This window comes from Bubalus kerabau, chromosome 7, assembly GCF_029407905.1.
Source record: "Bubalus kerabau isolate K-KA32 ecotype Philippines breed swamp buffalo chromosome 7, PCC_UOA_SB_1v2, whole genome shotgun sequence".
Taxonomy (NCBI): domain Eukaryota; kingdom Metazoa; phylum Chordata; class Mammalia; order Artiodactyla; family Bovidae; genus Bubalus; species Bubalus kerabau.
In genome coordinates, this window is record NC_073630.1 from 95170001 (window position 1) to 95188039 (window position 18039).

General features: G+C 41.0%; 1 protein-coding gene across 4 annotated transcripts in view; it reads left to right on the plus strand.

The window, feature by feature from the left end:
- ART3 (ADP-ribosyltransferase 3 (inactive)) overlaps nucleotides 1-18039 on the plus strand; it is a 144678-nt gene that overhangs the window by 104808 nt on the left and 21831 nt on the right. For all 4 annotated transcript variants that reach the window (XM_055588831.1, XM_055588832.1, XM_055588830.1 and 1 more), the window contains one exon: nucleotides 967-1678. In XM_055588831.1, coding sequence (XP_055444806.1) covers nucleotides 967-1678 — 712 coding nt within the window. The remainder of the gene's footprint in view (nucleotides 1-966; nucleotides 1679-18039) is intronic.

Here is an 18039-nt window from a genome sequence, read left to right on the forward strand (position 1 = left end):
TCCCGTAAGTAATTAGTACCTAGTTAGTAACAGAAATGGAATTAGAACCCAGATCTATCTGGCTCAAAGCTAGTGTTAGTTATACTACACTACCCTGCTGCTTATGTTCTGCGTATCATTTAAAGATGCTTAGTCCTTTTCCAGTTGAATAGAACATAAAGCCCAGATGAATAGGGAATTTACTGTTTCGAACAACTGAAGCAAAATACAGCTTTCAGGTAATGCTAGACTCAGGCCTTAAGTAATGTTATCAGGACCTCATCTCTCTTCACCTCTAAGCTCTACAAACCTTTCTTTGTTGGCTTTATTTGCAGACAGGATTCTTCAAGGGACTAAAAGAATAACTATTGGCTTCCCCAAGCCAATATTATCCTTAGAGCTTATGGTTGAAGGAAAAGAAAGCTTTTTGTTTATCTGGGAGTGCTCTGGTTTTTAAGCCCGCATCATTACTTATAATAGGGGCTGAAGATGCAGAATTAGTCCTAGCCACACCATACAGAAAAGGGAGGGGTGTCCTCAAAGAAAAAGGGGTAATATTTACCTTTATGTATTTATCCATCTAGTAAAGTATTTCATACAAGGTATTTCAGATTCACTCAATAGTCTTGAGTGGTTGAGGAAAGCGAGCTAAGAATATCATTCAGAGCCAGGACTGCCACTCATTTCTTTTGTTTCACACTCATTTTCTTTCCTCTATGACAGGGTTCAGATGAATGACTTACAGGCATGGTCGTACTCATACTTCCCATTTACTCTTTTCATATAAATATGTCACAGCTGGGAGAAGTTGTGACTAACAGTGGAATACACTTCCTATATAAAAAGATATCAGAAGTTCATTGTGAGCAAGGAAGAGAGTCTTGGCAGGGTTTGAGAGGATGCAGGATTCTTTGCAGAAAATCGAAAGAAAATGATACACACTGAATATTTTTATTTCAAGAGTACTAATTTCCTTTTCCTTTGCAGGTAAAAGCTGAAATGTTAGATATGGCAGATAATGCATTTGATGATGAATACCTGAAATGTGCTAACCGGATGGAAATCAAATATGTTCCTCAGCTGTTCAAGGAGGAAAAAGCAAGCCTCCAGCTCTTAGAAGACATGTGGGAAAATGCAGAAGCCAAGTGGGAAGCTCGGAAGCCTCAGCTCTTTCTCCCTGTGAATTTCAAGGATAACTATGGTATTGCCCTGATGGCCTATATTTCTGAAGCTCAAGAGCAGTCTTCCTTTTACCATCTGTTCAATGAAGCTATGGAAATGGCTGGCCAGTCTCGAAAAGATTATGTCTATGGCTTCCAGTTCAAAGCTTTCCATTTTTACCTGACAAAAGCTCTGCAGTTGCTGAGAAGATCTTGTGAGAACAGTTACAAAAACGTGGTGTACAGCGTAAGGCTGAATACTTCATTTACATTTGGAGGGCTGAACCAAGCCCGACTTGGCCATTTCACCTTGGCGTATTCATCCAAACCTCAAGCTGCTGATGACCAACATGTTCTGTTAACCATCAAAACATGTTTTGGAGTTGCCGTTGAAAAATTTTTTGATAAAGAAAGTGAAAGAATTGTTTTAATACCTCTGAATGAGGTTTTTCATGTGTCACAGGATGAGGCTGGCAATAACCTTATCCTTCAGAGCACAAACAAGACCTGCAGCCACTATGAGTGTGCGTTTCTAGGTGGTAAGTGTCTCTGGTCTGTCTGTGTGTGTCTGGGAGGGGAGCAGGGAATCTCTTAGGCCCAGGGAGAAGTCAGAAAGGAAAGTGGGAGTCTTGAAGGGAGAAGAGTCATTGGTGGTCTCCTGTCTAGCTCTCTTCATACCATTAGTTTCTTTTTCTATAATTTAGTTTTATCAAAATCATACAGTATTATTGAAAATTTAAAAAATAAAATAGTAATATAAGGTAATAGTTCTCAACCAGGAGCAGTTTTGTCTGGTAGGATAAGTTGGCCATAGTTGGAGACATTTTTAATTGTTACACCATCTCCCTGTGCTAGTACCATCTAGTGGGTATAGGCCAAAGAACACTGCCAAACTATTCACAGACAGCACCCACAACAAAGAAGTGTCTGGTTCAGAACCCTTCGTATAAGGCTACAGTGAAAAATAGCCCTACCCTTGCCCTACCCATTTCTGTCCCCAATTCCCACTCCTCAGTGGCATCTTTTTTGTTTTTTTAACTATTTTTTAGATACTTACTGCATGTTTCTAAGTAAATAACATGCTTCAGCATGTTTTTCTTGATTTAAAAATGTTAGACATTATTTATTGACTTCCCAATACTGATAGAGAATAAGTATTTAGCTCTAATGTACCCTACATTAATTAGGAGTTCTTTATTGCATTCAGTTGTAACAGAAAACCTGCCTGGTGGCTCTCATTTAATCAAAAAACTACAGGTGGGCTGTCCAGAGTTGGTACAGGAACTCAGCTACATCATGAGTAACTCAGACTCTTTGTTTCTTGCCCACCAACTTTAGCATATTGAGTTTGTTGATTCATGTTTTCAGTGTGACTGTTGGCAGATTTAGGCATCAATCCATGTCCAAGATGAAGGGAAAGGAGGATGGTGGCCAAGTCTGCCTGTTTAACCAAGAGGGTAAAGCTTCCCCAGAAACTCCAGGTAGATTTCATCAGATTGTGTGTTATTGACCGGAACAGCTACTTGGTCACCTGCTGACTTATTTGAAAAGACCCTGATGCTGGGAAAGATTGAGGGCAGGAGGAGAAGGGGACGACAGAGGATGAGATGGCTGGATGGCATCACCGACATGAGTTTGGGTGAACTCCAGGAGTTGGTGATGGACAGGGAGGCCTGGTGTGCTGCGATTCATGGGGTCGCAAAGAGTCAGACATGACTGAGCAACTGAACTGAACTCAACTGCAAGAAAATCTTGCAAAGACGGTAATTAGCTTTTCCAGCCTCTGTCATGTAAGGAGGCAGGGGAGAAGGGAATAAGACATAGCTGTTAGGTTAGTAAATTAAAAGTATCTGATAAACACCACCCTCCTCAGTATTTGTGCATTTTCCCTTCCCATTCTCCCAGTGTAGTCAAGACTGCTACTTTTTCTTTTTAAGTACTTGTTTTACTCCAGAGTTATTAGTTGTATGATTTTTTGTTTCCTTAGTTTTTTATATGCCATCAGTAATTCACCCCCTGAACTGTTAGAAATGCACATCTTCTCTTAATAAAATTTAGGCGTATCAGATACTCTCCCCCGCCCCTCACTGTCCTTGTACTCCATCATCCTACTTTGTGAAAATATCCTGAAATCTCTCCTCAATGCTGTTCTGAGACTTTCTTTTGCTTCTGCCCAATGAGGAATCTTGAATTTGTTCCTTTTTCTTGAATTACTCCTTACTTTGGAAGAAGTAGAGATTCTTAAGCTTTCCGAGGAAAGAGATAGGCAAATTTTCTAAGACTTTATACATCTGAAAAATCGACCTTTAAAGATTTGAATAATAGTTTGTAGATTTGTATTTCTGTTTGGGGAATTATTTTTCTTGGAATTTTGGAGCTATTCCTCCACTATCTTACTTTCTGATGTTGCTGTTAAAGAGTGTGAAGCCATTTTCATCACTGGAACTTTAAGTGAGACCCATTTTTTCCTCTGGGAGGTTCTAGATATTTTCTTATCCCCAGCATTCTGAAATTTTATGATACTGTGCTTTGTTGTATATGAGTAAAGGGTTAACAAAACCCTTTCTCCTTTGTCCTATGAAAATAGCCCCTTGTTGATCTTCTAGCACTTTTCTCTGTAATCTACTACAGAAGGAACGACAACTGTGTAACCATGGAACGCTGCCTAATGGTAAACATAACCCTTGATTGCTAGAGTGCATGAGCTGAGAGATTGTGAATGAAGTATAAAGAATTGGAGGGAAGCCATAGCTTTGGGCATTCCTGAATGTGGTGTGATGTCCTGAAGTATTCTTCTTGCTGCGTGCTGGAGTGTACTCATGGACTGATTGATGTAAGAGATGTTGTCTTCTGTATGTGGCACGAGGATACTAAGCTAGGATGGGTCCTGTACCCACCTGTGTAATCTTGTTGTCTTGTACCTGAGATGTCATTCTGGGGCTTGAAGAACAGCCCTGGGCTGCTGTGAGGACTTGTGTTGAAGGTTTATATCCCATGTCACTCTGAAGTAGTACGCTCTGTTCTCTGCCTACAAAACCAAGTAAACTGGTGAGGGGATGCCTTTGGGGTCTCATGAATGTGATTGTCTAGCTGAACCCAAAACCATGGCTGCTTATCAAGCAGAGAAAGTACTAAAGTAGGGCCTTGGAAGTGGGATAGAAGTTTAGACTGAAACTCAAATGTGCCAGCACATTATGAGATAAAGAAAGAACAGATAGAGAAGTGCTGATGAGACGTTATACCTGGAGGATGGAGTGGGGAGGGAAGCTGGTCCACTTTTAACTTAATGGCAGAAGCTGTGTAACCAATGAGATCCCTGGGGCACAAAAGGAAGACTTTAAGGAAGTCTTCATGCTTAGGGTCATATACATGCACCATTTGCACCTGCATGATCCAGAGAATGAGTGCTTCCTTAAATTTTGCACTTTACATAGCTTTTTTGCCTCACTCTAGTCCTGACCCTGAGTTGGAAATAAGACTGACTGTTCTCCTTGAGGGACAGATGAAGGCTGGAGTGAGCAAGTTAATGTTGAGAGGAAAAGTGCCCATTTCCTTCACCGAACATACATTGGACCTAACCAAAACCAAGCTCCTCAAAGCAGCTCATGGTCACTAACTGTGGGCATTTCTCTCTTCCCAGTTCCTCAGTACATCACAGTGGCTTGAAATTGGCCATGGTTGAGAGTTATACCATGCACATCAGCAAAAACTACAAATTGGGACCCGCGTTCTCCACCCCAGAACCTGTTCAATTTTACCAGCACGTTATGGACAGAAACCCAGTTGCAGCTGGGCTGACTAAATGATACCACTTTCAGTGGTGCATTCAGCCAAAGGCCCTTGGGGAGGCACTGGTTAACAGAAGCCCTGGCTACAATAGCTGCTGCTGCTGTTGCTAAGTCGCTTCAGTTGTCTCTGACTCTGTGCGACCCCATAGACGGCAGCCCACCAGGCTCCCCCGTCCCTGGGATTCTCCAGGCAAGAACACTGGAGTGGGTTGCCATTTCCTTCTCCAATGCATGAAAGTGAAAAGTGAAAGTGAAGTCGCTCAGTCATGTCCAACTCTTAGCAACCCCACGGGCGGCAGCCCACCAGGCTCCTCCGTCCATGGGATTTTCCAGGCGAGAGTACTGGAGTGGAGTGCCATTGCCTTCTCCAGCTACAATAGCTACAGTAGGCCAAATCTGGTATCTGGTTGAAGGACAGAGGTGGGCAGTGGAGCACAGAGAGTTCACATTTGTGAGTATGATTACGATAAAAGGGGTGGAGCCATCGGGTTGATCCAGAATGAGCCAGGACTCAGACCTACATGGGCTAGTGTGTTACTAGCCCAGTGTGAGGAAAGGGGAAGAGAATGGGCAAACTTCTGAGGGCCTGCCCAGAAAGTCAGCCAGAGGCTGCACAGCAGGTTAATCTTCAAACCAGCTACAAGGGAAAAACTTTTTTGGAGGCTCACGTGTATACTGTTTGGAGAGCTCTGACAAAGTCAGGCCCCTGCATTTGATTGTGTTGCTTTACCTTCCCTGGTGGCCCAGATGATACAGAATCTACCTGCAATGTGGGAGACCTGGGTTCAATCCTTGGTTAGGGAAGATAGTGGGCATGGCCACCCACTCCAGTATTCATGCATGGAAAATCCCCATGGACAGAGGAGCCTGGCAAGCTACAGTCCATGGGGTCACAAGGAGTCGGACACAACTGAGGAACTTCACTTTTACCTCTAAACTGGAGTCTCAACTGATGTCCTCTGCTGCCATCTGGAGATAACTAATGGAAACTCAGGATCGAAAACAGCCTGAAGTGATCATTAAAGCTAGGCTGTTTGAAACACTGTGAAGGATGATAACCAGGGGTTTTAAAAGCTCAGCCGGGAAGATGTGGTCAGAACCTTGTTCTACTGTGACTGAAGATAACTCTGGATGAAAAAAGGCAACATTTCTAAAAGTGATTTAAAAATTGTGCTGTGCTAAATTTAGTGTACTGACACAGTCCTGTGCTATTACTTTAAACTTGTTTGTGATTTCCAAGATAAAACGTTTGTGGGCCTTACAAAAACTAGTTAGCCAAAGAAAATAGTTCAGTTGGTTGGGAGTGGAGAAAATAATTCCTGGTAGTCAAAGAGATACTTGTATTAATCCAAGAATATAGGAGTAAGTAAGTGATAACAAACGATTTTCCTTATGGGAGAATTGCCACAGGTTAAACCTCTTTTGTACTGTTTTCTTAGAAGACCTGATAAAAGTAGAATGTCAGCTGTGTAATCAGGTTACATTCATCGTTTAAAATGACCCCATTTGAAAAGTTGGATTGAGAGGACTGTAGATGAATTATAAATATGTGGGGTGTGTGTGTTCAGTTGCTCAGTCGTGTCTGACTTTTTTCAACTCAATGGACTGTAGCCCACCAGGCTCCTCTGTCCATGGGATTCTCCAGGCACAAATACTGGAGTGGGATGCCAGTTCCTTCTCCAGGAATAAATATGTGGTAGGCTCCCCCAGTTTTGTAGGTACCATAACTGAAAACAGGATGATATAATTCTTAAAAATGGAACAATCTAGGATTCAGCTCAGTTTTAAACTGAATTCTTGGTATGGGCCAGGTACTGAAGATGGGGTCTGTGCCCTTGCAGAACTCCATACTAGAGGAGAGGCAGAATTTCCCAACAAATGACCAAAGGAGTAAAGAGGGGAGAAATGAGAGGAGGCCAAATTGAGGATAACTTCCTACAGGAGGGGAGGTAGTTTACACTTATCTGTGGATCACAGTACAAATTAGACCATTGATAAGAGGAACTTGGCAATAAAATTACTATTTAAGAATAAATATTAAGAATATGCATGAGATATAAATTAAATGCTTGAAGAGACACAAAATGTAAGATTTGAAGCTGTATTATTTAAGCTTGTACAAAGTGCTTTCATTCATGTTTTATACTTAGAGATACTGAGAGAAACCTAAAGCAAGCCTAGGAGAGCCTGTAATTACCATTTACCAATGGGAAGTCTAGGAATCGAGAGGTTAGATGCCTTGCCTGAGGTTATACTAACAAAGTCAGCCTCAACATCGGAACACATTTTTCTGGATTTCTTGCCTATGATGCTATCAACCCACTCAGCATTTGTCCAAAGCTGAGCTCTGAAACACTGGTTCTGTAGAATGTTAGCAAATTTCTGTTTTATGGTGTAGTAAGTATCGGACATGTGGAGTGAACAGAGTTAAACAGTTTATTACTGTGAGATTTCTCAGAGCCTTAAAAGTGATGATGTTTTAGGTTGATGCAAACGTAATTGCGGTTTTACATTGTTGAACATTTGATGTTCAACATTCCATGTGATGTTGGAATAAGTGAACAAATGTGGTTATGTTATACATCATTTTAATGCACATTTCTCACTTTATGTTTTTTTGCTAATGACTTATTTGCTGCTTGTTTTATATTTATTTTAGAGTAGGGAAATGATGTTAGACAAAAAGCAAATTTGAGCGATTTTTTTATTCAAGATCAAAATGGGTCGTAAAGCAGCAGAGACAATTTGCAACCTCAACAATGCATTTGGCCCAGGAACTGTTAACAAACATATAGTGCAGTGGTGGTTCAAGAAGTTTTGCAAAGGAGAGCCTTGAAGATGAGTGTAGTGGCCAGCCATCGGAAGTTGACAATGACCAATTGAGAGCAGTCATTGAAGCTGATCCTTTTAACAGCTGCATGAGAAGTTGCGGAAGAATTCAATGACCATTTTACGGTCATTTGGCATTTGAAGCAAACTGGAAAGGTGAAAAAGCTCAATAAGTGGTTGAGTCATGAGTGAGTGAGCAAAGTCGCTCAGTCGTGTCCGACTCTGCGACCCCATGGACTGTAGCCTACCAGGCTTCTCAGTCCATGGGATTTTCCAGGCAAGAGTACTGGAGTGGGTTGCCATTTCCTTCTCCAGGGGATCTTCCCGACCCAGGGATCGAACCCGGGTCTCCCACATTGTAGGCAGATGCTTTACCCTCTGAGCCACCACTGCAAATCAAAATATTGTCATTTTGAGGTGTTGTCTTCTCTTATTCTATACAACAATGAACCGTTTCTCAGTCGGATTGTGACGTGCGATGTAAAGTAGATTTTATATGACAACTGGTGACAACCAACTCAGTGGTTGGACTAAGAAGCTCCAAAACACTTCCCAAAGCCAAACTTGCACCAAAAAAAGGTCATGGTCACTGTTCATGGGCTGCTGCCAGTCTGATCCACTACCGCTTTCTGAATCCTGGGAAAACCACTACATCTGAGAAGTGTACTCAGCAAATTGATGAGATGGGCTGAAAACTGCAATGCCTGCAGCCAGAATTGGTCAACAGAAAGGGCCCAGTTCTTCTCCGTGACAATGCCTGACCACATGTCACACAGTCAGTGCTTTGAAAGTTGAATGAGTTGCGCTGTGTAGTCTTGCCTCATCCACCATATTCACCTGCCCTCTCGCCAACTGACCAACCACTTCTTCAAGCATCTCAACAACTTTTTGCAGGCAAAGCACTTCCACAACCAAAAAGAGGCAGAAAATGCTTTCCAAGAGTTTATTGAATCCCAAAGCATGGATTTTTATGCTGCAGTAATAGACAAACATTTCTCGTTGGCAAAAATATTATTGTAATGGTTGCTGTTTTGATGAATAAAGATGCGTTTGAGCCTAGTAATAATGATTTAAAATTCACAGTCCAAAACTGCAGTTACTTTTGTACCAATGTAATCCAATGTGAATTTCTAAGTAGGTGATGTAGAATGTGACTTTTCTTAAACTATTTGATCACAGAATACTTTTCTCGTGTTCTGTCTCTTAGACTTAGACTAATGAGGAACAGACTGGAAAATGCTGCACCAGTGTGGACTGATGTGAGCAAGAAGCTAAACATGTTTTGAGTGTGAGCAGAGAAACGTAAATTTGATGTAGAATAGTTATGAAAAGATGACTCTGGAATAAATTATCTGCTTGGAAAAACTTAACTATTAAGCAGAAAGAAGCTGGTACCCCTAAATTAGACCACTACACATCCATAAATACCTCAGCAATGCTAAATCTGAATGAGTGTGCGTGTATGTATTTCATGATAGAGAATTCCGATATATAAATAAAGTTTAGAGATAGCAATTGGTACGAATTGTGTGGCCAAAAGAGCCTGCTTGTTGCATTTGAACAGGACTGAGGAAAAAAACGCAGCTTGGAAGAAAGTATCATCAGAGACAACAGAAAAGATTGTGGTCCAGCACCTTTAGAAGCAGACTGACAGCTGACAAGGGGAGTGAGGCAGTAGCGGCAAATTCACCTGTGGATTATATATGATACTTAGGTGTTTATTGTTATCTTCCTCTACTTGAATGAAAACATCTAAAGAGCAGTTTTTGTTTTGCTTTTTACTTTTTCCTTCACTGACCTATGACCTACCCCAAGAGTCTAGAAAGGTGTCTGGCCCTGGAACCCATTCAGAGATAAATAAGCAGTGAATAAATGAGTAAAAGAAACTTTTAATAAATAAATTCCTGGTAGGAAGTCATAGCTTTGAGATTTCATGTACCTTACAGTGTAGGTATAGTATGATTTACTGAAAGAAAACTAATAAGAGAAATAGTAGTGCATACATCATCCTCTGAACTCTCATTATTTTACTGAACAGGCTGGTCATAGATCATCTGGCATTTTGGACAGTGTTTCTATAGCAAGGGACCAGACTATATATATGTAAATATACTCTACATGTTAATAGAGTGATCGGGGCAAGGAATGTCAACATTCTCTGACTCGAAAAGTAACCTTGTTAGAAAGGAAGAGCCCCTGGACTCCAGTGGCTGGGGTTAGTCTGTTTTGTTGAGCTTTCTCGGACTTGTTGAGCCATCTCTCTGCTAAGCCATCAAAAGGGGGAAGGAGCTATCCAGATTTATTTTTTATAAATTCACTCCTAGCACTTGAGGGCTCCTCAAATATAAGTACCTTCCTTGGTTCTGACAGACTCTTTTTTAGCCTTCCCTGGAAGTAGCGCAGTTTCTGTGCTATTGTCTGGGATTGGGGACTCAGTAAGATTCTGTATAGATAGACCAGATAGGAAGCGATATATCACATCCATCACCATGAGAAATTCACGTTGTGAATCAATCAAATGCCTAGAACATTTTGGAAGGTTGTTCAGACTATTTATTTCATATTTATAGGAAAAGGGAGACCTCTTTTATTATCAACCCCTTCCAGACTTTCACCCACCAGACTTGTTCATGCTATTTTATCAGTCAAGGCTCAACCAGAGAAACAAAATCAGTTGTAAGGAGTTGGCTTACATGATTGTATTGGCTAGCAAGACAAGTCTGAAATCCATAGGTCAGGCTGTCATGAGCTGAAGCTGTGTCCATAGGCAGAATTTCTTCTCATAGCTTCTGTGGGTCAGGAATCTGGGTTCACTGTAGCTGGGTCTTTTGACTCAGGATCTCTCAAAAAAGACTGCAGTCCTCATAATACATGACTGGGGAAGATTTACTTCCGACCTCACTTACATGGTTGATGGCAGGATTCACTTTCCTGTGGGTTGTTGTATATGTGGATGCTAAGTTGCTTCAGTTGGGTTGTTGACTAAGGCCTTAGTTCGTCATGAGCTATTGACTGGAGGCCTCCCTTGTTCCTTAGGCCTCTCCATAGACTGTCTCACAGCATGGCACCTTTCTTTATCAAAATGCCAGAAAGCCAGAGAGAGCCAACGAGTCATAGTCTCTTGCAGCCTAACCACAGGAGTGACATTGCATCCCTTTTGCTATATTCCTTTTGCTAGAAGTAGGTTACTATGTTCAGTCCACACTTGAGAGGATTACTAGAGTGTGAATATTAGGCGGCCAGATCATTGGGAAACATGTCAGAAGCTGCCTGCTGTCATCCCAACCCATTATAGTCTGTCACTTCCTACTGGGGATGACTCACATTGACTGTCTTCTTTCCATAATGATGAATTCTGTGGTAACCTGTACAGTCAGGATAGCAGCCCCAGAATGACTGGGGAAGCAAAGTCAGCATCTCATTTCATATACTGGTGATTTTGATCTAATCAGAATTATCTTTTTGCCAAGGTCATATGAAATATATGTTCATTTACTGAAGTAAGAACAGATGCTATATGAATGTTCATCTGTCCACTGAGGTCAGAGCAAGTACACCCACACAAGCATATCCCTGGGGCTTGGGAACTTGGCCGAGGCAGAAATTAACATGATTGTGTGCAGCTTATAAAAAGCTGAAGACAGCCATCCAGTCAGCCCTATAGAAATCTTCATTGGGGAGGCTGTTAGAATTTTTAATTTGTAGTCCTTATCCTTTACAAGTGATTTCCTTAGTGTAGTAGTTTTGTGTATAGAGCCAGAAGCTGTAATATAGACAGTGACCACACATGCTTGATTTCCTTTGTTGGTTTCCAGATGCTTTTCTTTAGATGCAGTCACTTAATATGAGCCTGTATGTGATTAACATAAAGACTGAGCTTATGAGTTGTATTTGCTGCATTTTTTTCCATAGTGAGAGATTGTGTAGAAGTTTATTAACCCAGTTCTGAGTGTCTTCATGACCTGATCATACAGCTAGTATTGGCATTAGTATTGGCAGATTTCAGTTAGTACCCCAGTAGGTGTGCTCCCTACCAGGATCACCATTTGAAGTTCAGCTTCTCACACAGAGCACCCAAGACAGTGAACAAGTCATTAATCATCATCTTTGTTGCTAAGTGGTTTTCAGCTCTTTGTTACCCCATGGACTACAGCATGCTAGGCTCTTCTTTTCTCCATTATCTCCCAGAGTTTTCTGAAATTATGTCCATTGAGTTGGTGATGCTATCTAACCATCTCATCCTCTGTCACCCCTTCTCCTCCAGCCCTCAATCCTTCTCAGCATCAGGTGGCCAAAGTATTGGAGCTTCAGCATCAGTCCTTCCAATGAATATCCAGGACTTATTTCCTTTAGGATGGACTGGTTTGATCTCCTTGCAGTCCAAGGGACTCTCAAGAGTCTTCTCCATTACCACAGTTCGAAAGCATCAATTCTTCAGCATTCAGCCTTCTTTGCGGTCCAACTCTCACATCCATACATGACTACTGGAAGAACCATGGCTTTGACTGGATGGATGCTTATAAACCATGGATCTTTGTAAGAAGCAAAGTAATGTCTCTGCTTTTTAATATGCTGTCTAGGTTTGTCATAGCTTTTCTTCCAAGGAGCAAGTGTCTTTTAATTTCATGGCTGCAGTCACCATCTGCAGTGAGTTTGGAGCCCAAGAAAATAAAATCTCACTGTTCGCACTTTCCCCCTTTCTATTAGCCATGAAGTTATGGTACCAGATGCCATAATCTTAGTTTTTTTAATGTTGAGTTTCAAGTTAGCTTTTTCACTCTCCTCTTTCACCCTTATGCAGGGCTCTTTATTTCTTCTTCACTTTCTGCCATTAGAATGGTATCTTATGCATATCTGAGGTTGTTGATATTTCTCCCGGCAGTGTCGATTCTGGCTTGTGATTCGTCCAGCTTGTGCTTCATCCAGTCCAGCATTTCACATGGTGTACCCTGCATATAAGTTAATTAAGAAGGTTGACAATATACAGCCTTGACTTACTCCTTTCACAGTTTTGACCCAGTCCATTGTTCCATGTCTGGTTCTAACTGTTGTTTCTTGACCTGCATATAGGTTTCTCAGGAGGCAGGTAAGGTGGTCTGGTATTCCCATCTCTTTAAGAATTTTTCACAGGTTGTTGTGAGCCACACAGTCAAAGGCTTTAGTGTAGTTAGTGAAGCAGAAGTAGAGGTATTTCTGGAATTTCCTTGCTTTCTCTGTGACCCAGTATATGTTGGCAATTTGATCTCTGGTTCCTCTGCCTTTTCTAAACCCAGCTTGTACATCTGGAAGTTCTTGGTTTAAGTACTGTTGAATTCTAGCTTGAAGTATTTTGAGCATAACCTTGCTAGCATATGCAGTGAGTGAAATTGTATGGTAGTTTGAACATTCTTTGGCATTGCCTTTCTTTGGGATTGGAATGAAAACTGACCTTTTCCAGTCCTGTGGCCACTGCTTATTTTCTAAAATTGCTGACATTGAGTGTAGCACTTTAACAGCATCATCATTTAGGATTTGAAATAGTTCAGCTGGAATTCTATCACCTCCACTAGCTTTGTTCATAGTAATGCTTTCTAAGACCCACTTGACTTCATACTCCAGAATATCTGGCTCTGTGTGAGTGACCACACCATTACAGTTATCCAGGTCATTAAGATCTTTTTTTGTACAGCTGTTCTGTGTACTCTTGCCACTTAATCTCTTCTGCTTCTGTTAGGTCTTTACCATTTCTGTCCTTTTATTGTGTTCATCCTTATAATGGATGAATGCAGCATTTCACTGGATTTGCCCAACGTTGCAATAGGCTGTTTTGTTCTGTGCTATCTTTTCAGGTGTAATGTCTTACAGGTAAGGACCCCATTGAGTGTAGTTTGGATAAAGTAGTAGGTAAGACTTTGTATTGTCTAATGCAGAGGTTCTCAGATTTTCTCGGTTCATGGTGTTCTTAGTGTTGTCATAATTTTTCAGTGTCTCTAATCTGAAATAAATATGTAAAAGGTCTATTTATTAAGTAAAATCAAATCAACCATCTCAGTATTTATGTCTTAACATCTTAGTAGATGTTTTAAGTTATATATATAAATTTTAAGTGCTGTTATTTCGTTCTTTACCATAGTGACTTGCTAATGTGATGTCTGTGCCTGTTGGACACTGACTGCATAGCTTCTCAAACTTTGGGATCAGAGTAGATACTGCCTTATTTCCTGATCATTGATTTTCACATGTATTTGCTTTTTATCACAATTGCTAAAAACCTAGCTTTGCAAATATATGATGTTATTGAACTGAATGTAATGTAATGTAACTTTGAAACTGTTCTACCTAAAGCTGACAGTTCATGCACTGTCTGAACGATATCAAATATGGCTCTGTTTGTCTTGAAATTTTTGAAATATCCCTTGGTGTCCCTGTAAATTTGCTAGAGCATTCAGGGACACCTCTACCACTGTTTGGGAACTGCAGGTCTAGTGGATGGGCAGCCATTTATTTATGAAAGTGGCTGAGGCTTTAGGAGCCAGGTTTGGCTGTTAAATTTCTACGTGACAATGAAACTTTTGGGAGTTTGTCCTACTTCATGGAAATGTGATTCAAAGAGACCCTTTGCACAATGAGATATTGGGTTGGGGAGTCATGGCTTCTTTTTCTGTGAGATAGTCTACATCATTAGGCCCAGTAACAGGCTAGTAGTGGTAGCCCTGCAAAGGGAAGAAGTCCTTGTGTCCAAAAGCCCAGTGGCTTTAACTGTTGTTGCCAGAAATTCCAGTCAGCTGTGAGTTTGGTCACAAACATCTGTGATTGTTTGAGATCTGAAGGAGATGGAAACCCAAGGGAGGGTTTTATTTACTATTGTCTGAACTGCTTCTGAGAAACGCTGGGCTGGAAGAAGCACAAGCTGGAATCAAGATTGCTGGGAGAAATATCAATAATCTCAGAAATGCAGGTGATACCACCCTTATGGCAGAAAGTGAAGAGGAACTAAAAAGCCTGTTGATGAAAGTGAAAGAGGAGAGTGAAAAAGTTGGCTTAAAGCTCAACATTCAGAAAACTAAGATCATGGCATCTGGTCCCATCACTTCATGGCGAATAGATGGGGAAACAGTGGAAACAGTGTCAGACTTTATTTTTCTGGGCTCCAAAATCACTGCAGATGGTGATTTCAGCCATGAAATTAAAAGACGCTTACTCCTTGGAAGGAAAGTTATGACCAACCTAGATAGCATATTCAAAAGCAAAGATATTACTTTGCCAACAAAGGTCCATCTAGTCAAGGCTGTGGTTTTTCCTGTAGTCATGTATGGATGTGAGAGTTGGACTGTGAAGAAGGCTGAGCGCCGAAGAATTGATGCTTTTGAACTGTGGTGTTGGAGAAGACTCTTGAGAGTCCCTTGGACTGCAAGGAGATCCAACCAGTCCATTCTGAAGGAGATCAGCCCTGGGATTTCTTTGGAAGGACTGATGCTGAAGTCACCTGACCTGATGCGAAGAGCTGACTCATTGGAAAAGACCCTGATGCTGGGAGGGATTGGGGGCAGGAGGAGAAGGGTACAACAGAGGATGAGATGGCTGGATGGCATCACTGACTCGATGGACGTGAGTCTGAGTGAACTCCGGGAGTTGGTGATGGACAGGGAGGCCTGGTGTGCTGCAATTCATGGGGTCGCAAAGGGTCGCAAAGAGTCGGACACGACTGAGCAACTGAACTGAACTGAACTGCCTCTAAGTCTTCTTACCATAGAGCTTCTTGCTAAAATGACAACTTACAAGGTTTCCAGTGTGGCAGGTAGGAATAGGCACTATTCTTCATCCTCTGAGTTCTTTCACTGTCCTTGGGTAGAGTCCTTACACAAGTAAACTGATCAGTACTTTGGTGAGTACTGGAAACCCTAAAGATATCTGGGGTTCTCTATGCAGCTCCTTTCTCTTTAGTATTCTGTAAAAACCAGACTATCCTGGTATTTTTCCTTTGTGCAAAAAGTTTAAACTGCTTAAAATAGTTAAAATACCATTTGAGTTTTCTGTTTATTTTTGATAAGCTACATTTTCCTAGGAATTGTCCATTTGACTTAGATTTCAAATTTATTGGCATAAAGCTAATCATAATAATCTCATGTCTTTTTACACGTGTTGAATCTGTAGTTATATTCCCTTTTTCAGTCCCTATATATGTGTCTTATCCTGTTTATTTCTGAATCAATCTCTTACCCACTTTTAACCCTGCTACTTTTTTATTCAAGTATAGTTGACTTACAATATTGTCTTAGTTTCAAGTGTACAGAATGATTCAGTTTTATGTATTTTTTCAGATTATTTTCCATTATAGGTTATACAGGACATTATGTATATAGCTCATGGTGTTATATGGTAAATCCTTATTGTTTAGACTTTACTTCATTTAGTGTGATATTCTCTAGGTCCTTCTGTGTTGCAGTGTCATTATTTCATTCCTTCTTGTGGCTGAGTAATATTCCATTGTGTGTGTGTGTGTGTGTGTGTGTGTGTGTGGTGTATACACACACACACACACACACACATACCCCACACACATCTTCTTAAGGCAGTCAGTTGGTGGGCACTTAGATTGTTTCCATGTCTTGGTCATTCTGTGTAGTGCTGCTGTGAACATTTGGGTGCATGTATTTTTCAAATTAGAATTTTATCCAGATATTTGCCCAGGAGTGGGATTGCTGGATTGTATGGTAGTTGAGTTTTTATTTTCTTCAAGAGCCTCAATACTGTTTTCCATAGTGGGTGTACCAATTTATATTGTGTAAGAGAGTTTCCTTTTCTCCACATTTCTCTCCAGTATTTATTATTTGCAGACTTTTTGATAATAGCTATTCTGTTCAGGTTGTGAGGTGATACCTCATTGTGGTTTTGATTTGCCTTGCTCTAATAATTATGATATTGAGCATCTTTTCATGTGCCTGTTGGCTATATGAATGTTGTCTTTGGAAAAATTTCTATTGAAGTCTTCTTTCTTTTTTTTTTTTTTTTTTTTTTGCTATTGAGTTGCTTGGGCTTCCTGTGTGGCTCAGTTGGTAAAAAATCCCCCTGCAATGCGGGAGACCCTGGTTCGATCCCTGGGTTGGGAAAATCCCCTGGAAAGGGGAAAGGCTACCCACTCCAGTATTCTGGCCTGGAGAATTCCATGGACAGTAAAGTCCATGAAGTTGCAGAGTCGGACACGACTGAGCGGCTTGCACATGAACATGAACATTGAGTTGTATGAACTATTTGTATATTTTTGATAGTAACTCCTTGTCAGTTACTTTCTTCAGGTTGTCTTTTCATTTTGTTGATGGTTTCCTTTGCTGTGCAAAAGCTTTTAACTTTGATTAGGTCCCATTTGTCTATTTTTGCCTTTATTTCATTTGCCTTGGGAGACTGATCTAACAATATTTTGCTGCAATTTATGCCAGAGAATGTTTTGCTTATGTTCCTTTCTAGGAGTTGTATGGTTCAAGTCAGTTCAATTGCTTAGTCATGTCCAACTCTGTGACCCATTGGATTGCAGCACACCAGGCTTCCCTGTCGTCAACAACTCTGGGAGCTTGCTCAAACTCATGTCCATCAAGTCAGTGATGCCATCCAACCATCTCATCTTCTGTCATTCCCTTCTCTTCCTGCCTTCAATCTTTCCCAGCATCAAGATCTTTTCCAGTTCACATCAGGTGGCCAAAGCATCAGTCCTTCCAGTAAATATTCAGGACTGATTTCCTTTAGGATGGACTCGTTGGATCTCCTTGTAGTCCAAGGGACCCTCAAGAGTCTTTAACAACACCACAGTTCAAAAGCATCAGTCCTTCAGTGCTCAGCTTTCTTTATAGTCCAGCTCTCACACCCATACATGACCACTGGAAAAACCATAGTTTTGACTAGATGGACCTTTGTCGGCGAAGTAATGTCTCTGCTTTTTAATATGCTGTCTAGATTGGTCATAGCTCTTCTGCAAAGGAGCAAGCATCTTTTAATTTCATGGCTGCAGTCACCATCTGCAGTGATTTTGCAGTCCAAGAAAATAAAATCTGTCACTGTTTCCATTGTTTCCCCATCAGTTTGCCATGAAGTGATGGGACCGGATGCCATGATCTTAGTTTTTTGAATGTTGAATTTTAAAGCAAGTTTTCACTCTCCTCTTACTCATCAAGAGGCTCTTCGATTCCTTTTCACTTTCTATCATAAGGGTGGTGTCATCTGCAGCTTGTGCTTCATCCAGCCTGGCATTTCGCATGATGTACTCTCCATATAAGTTAAATAAGCAGGGTGACAATTTACAGCCTTGAAGT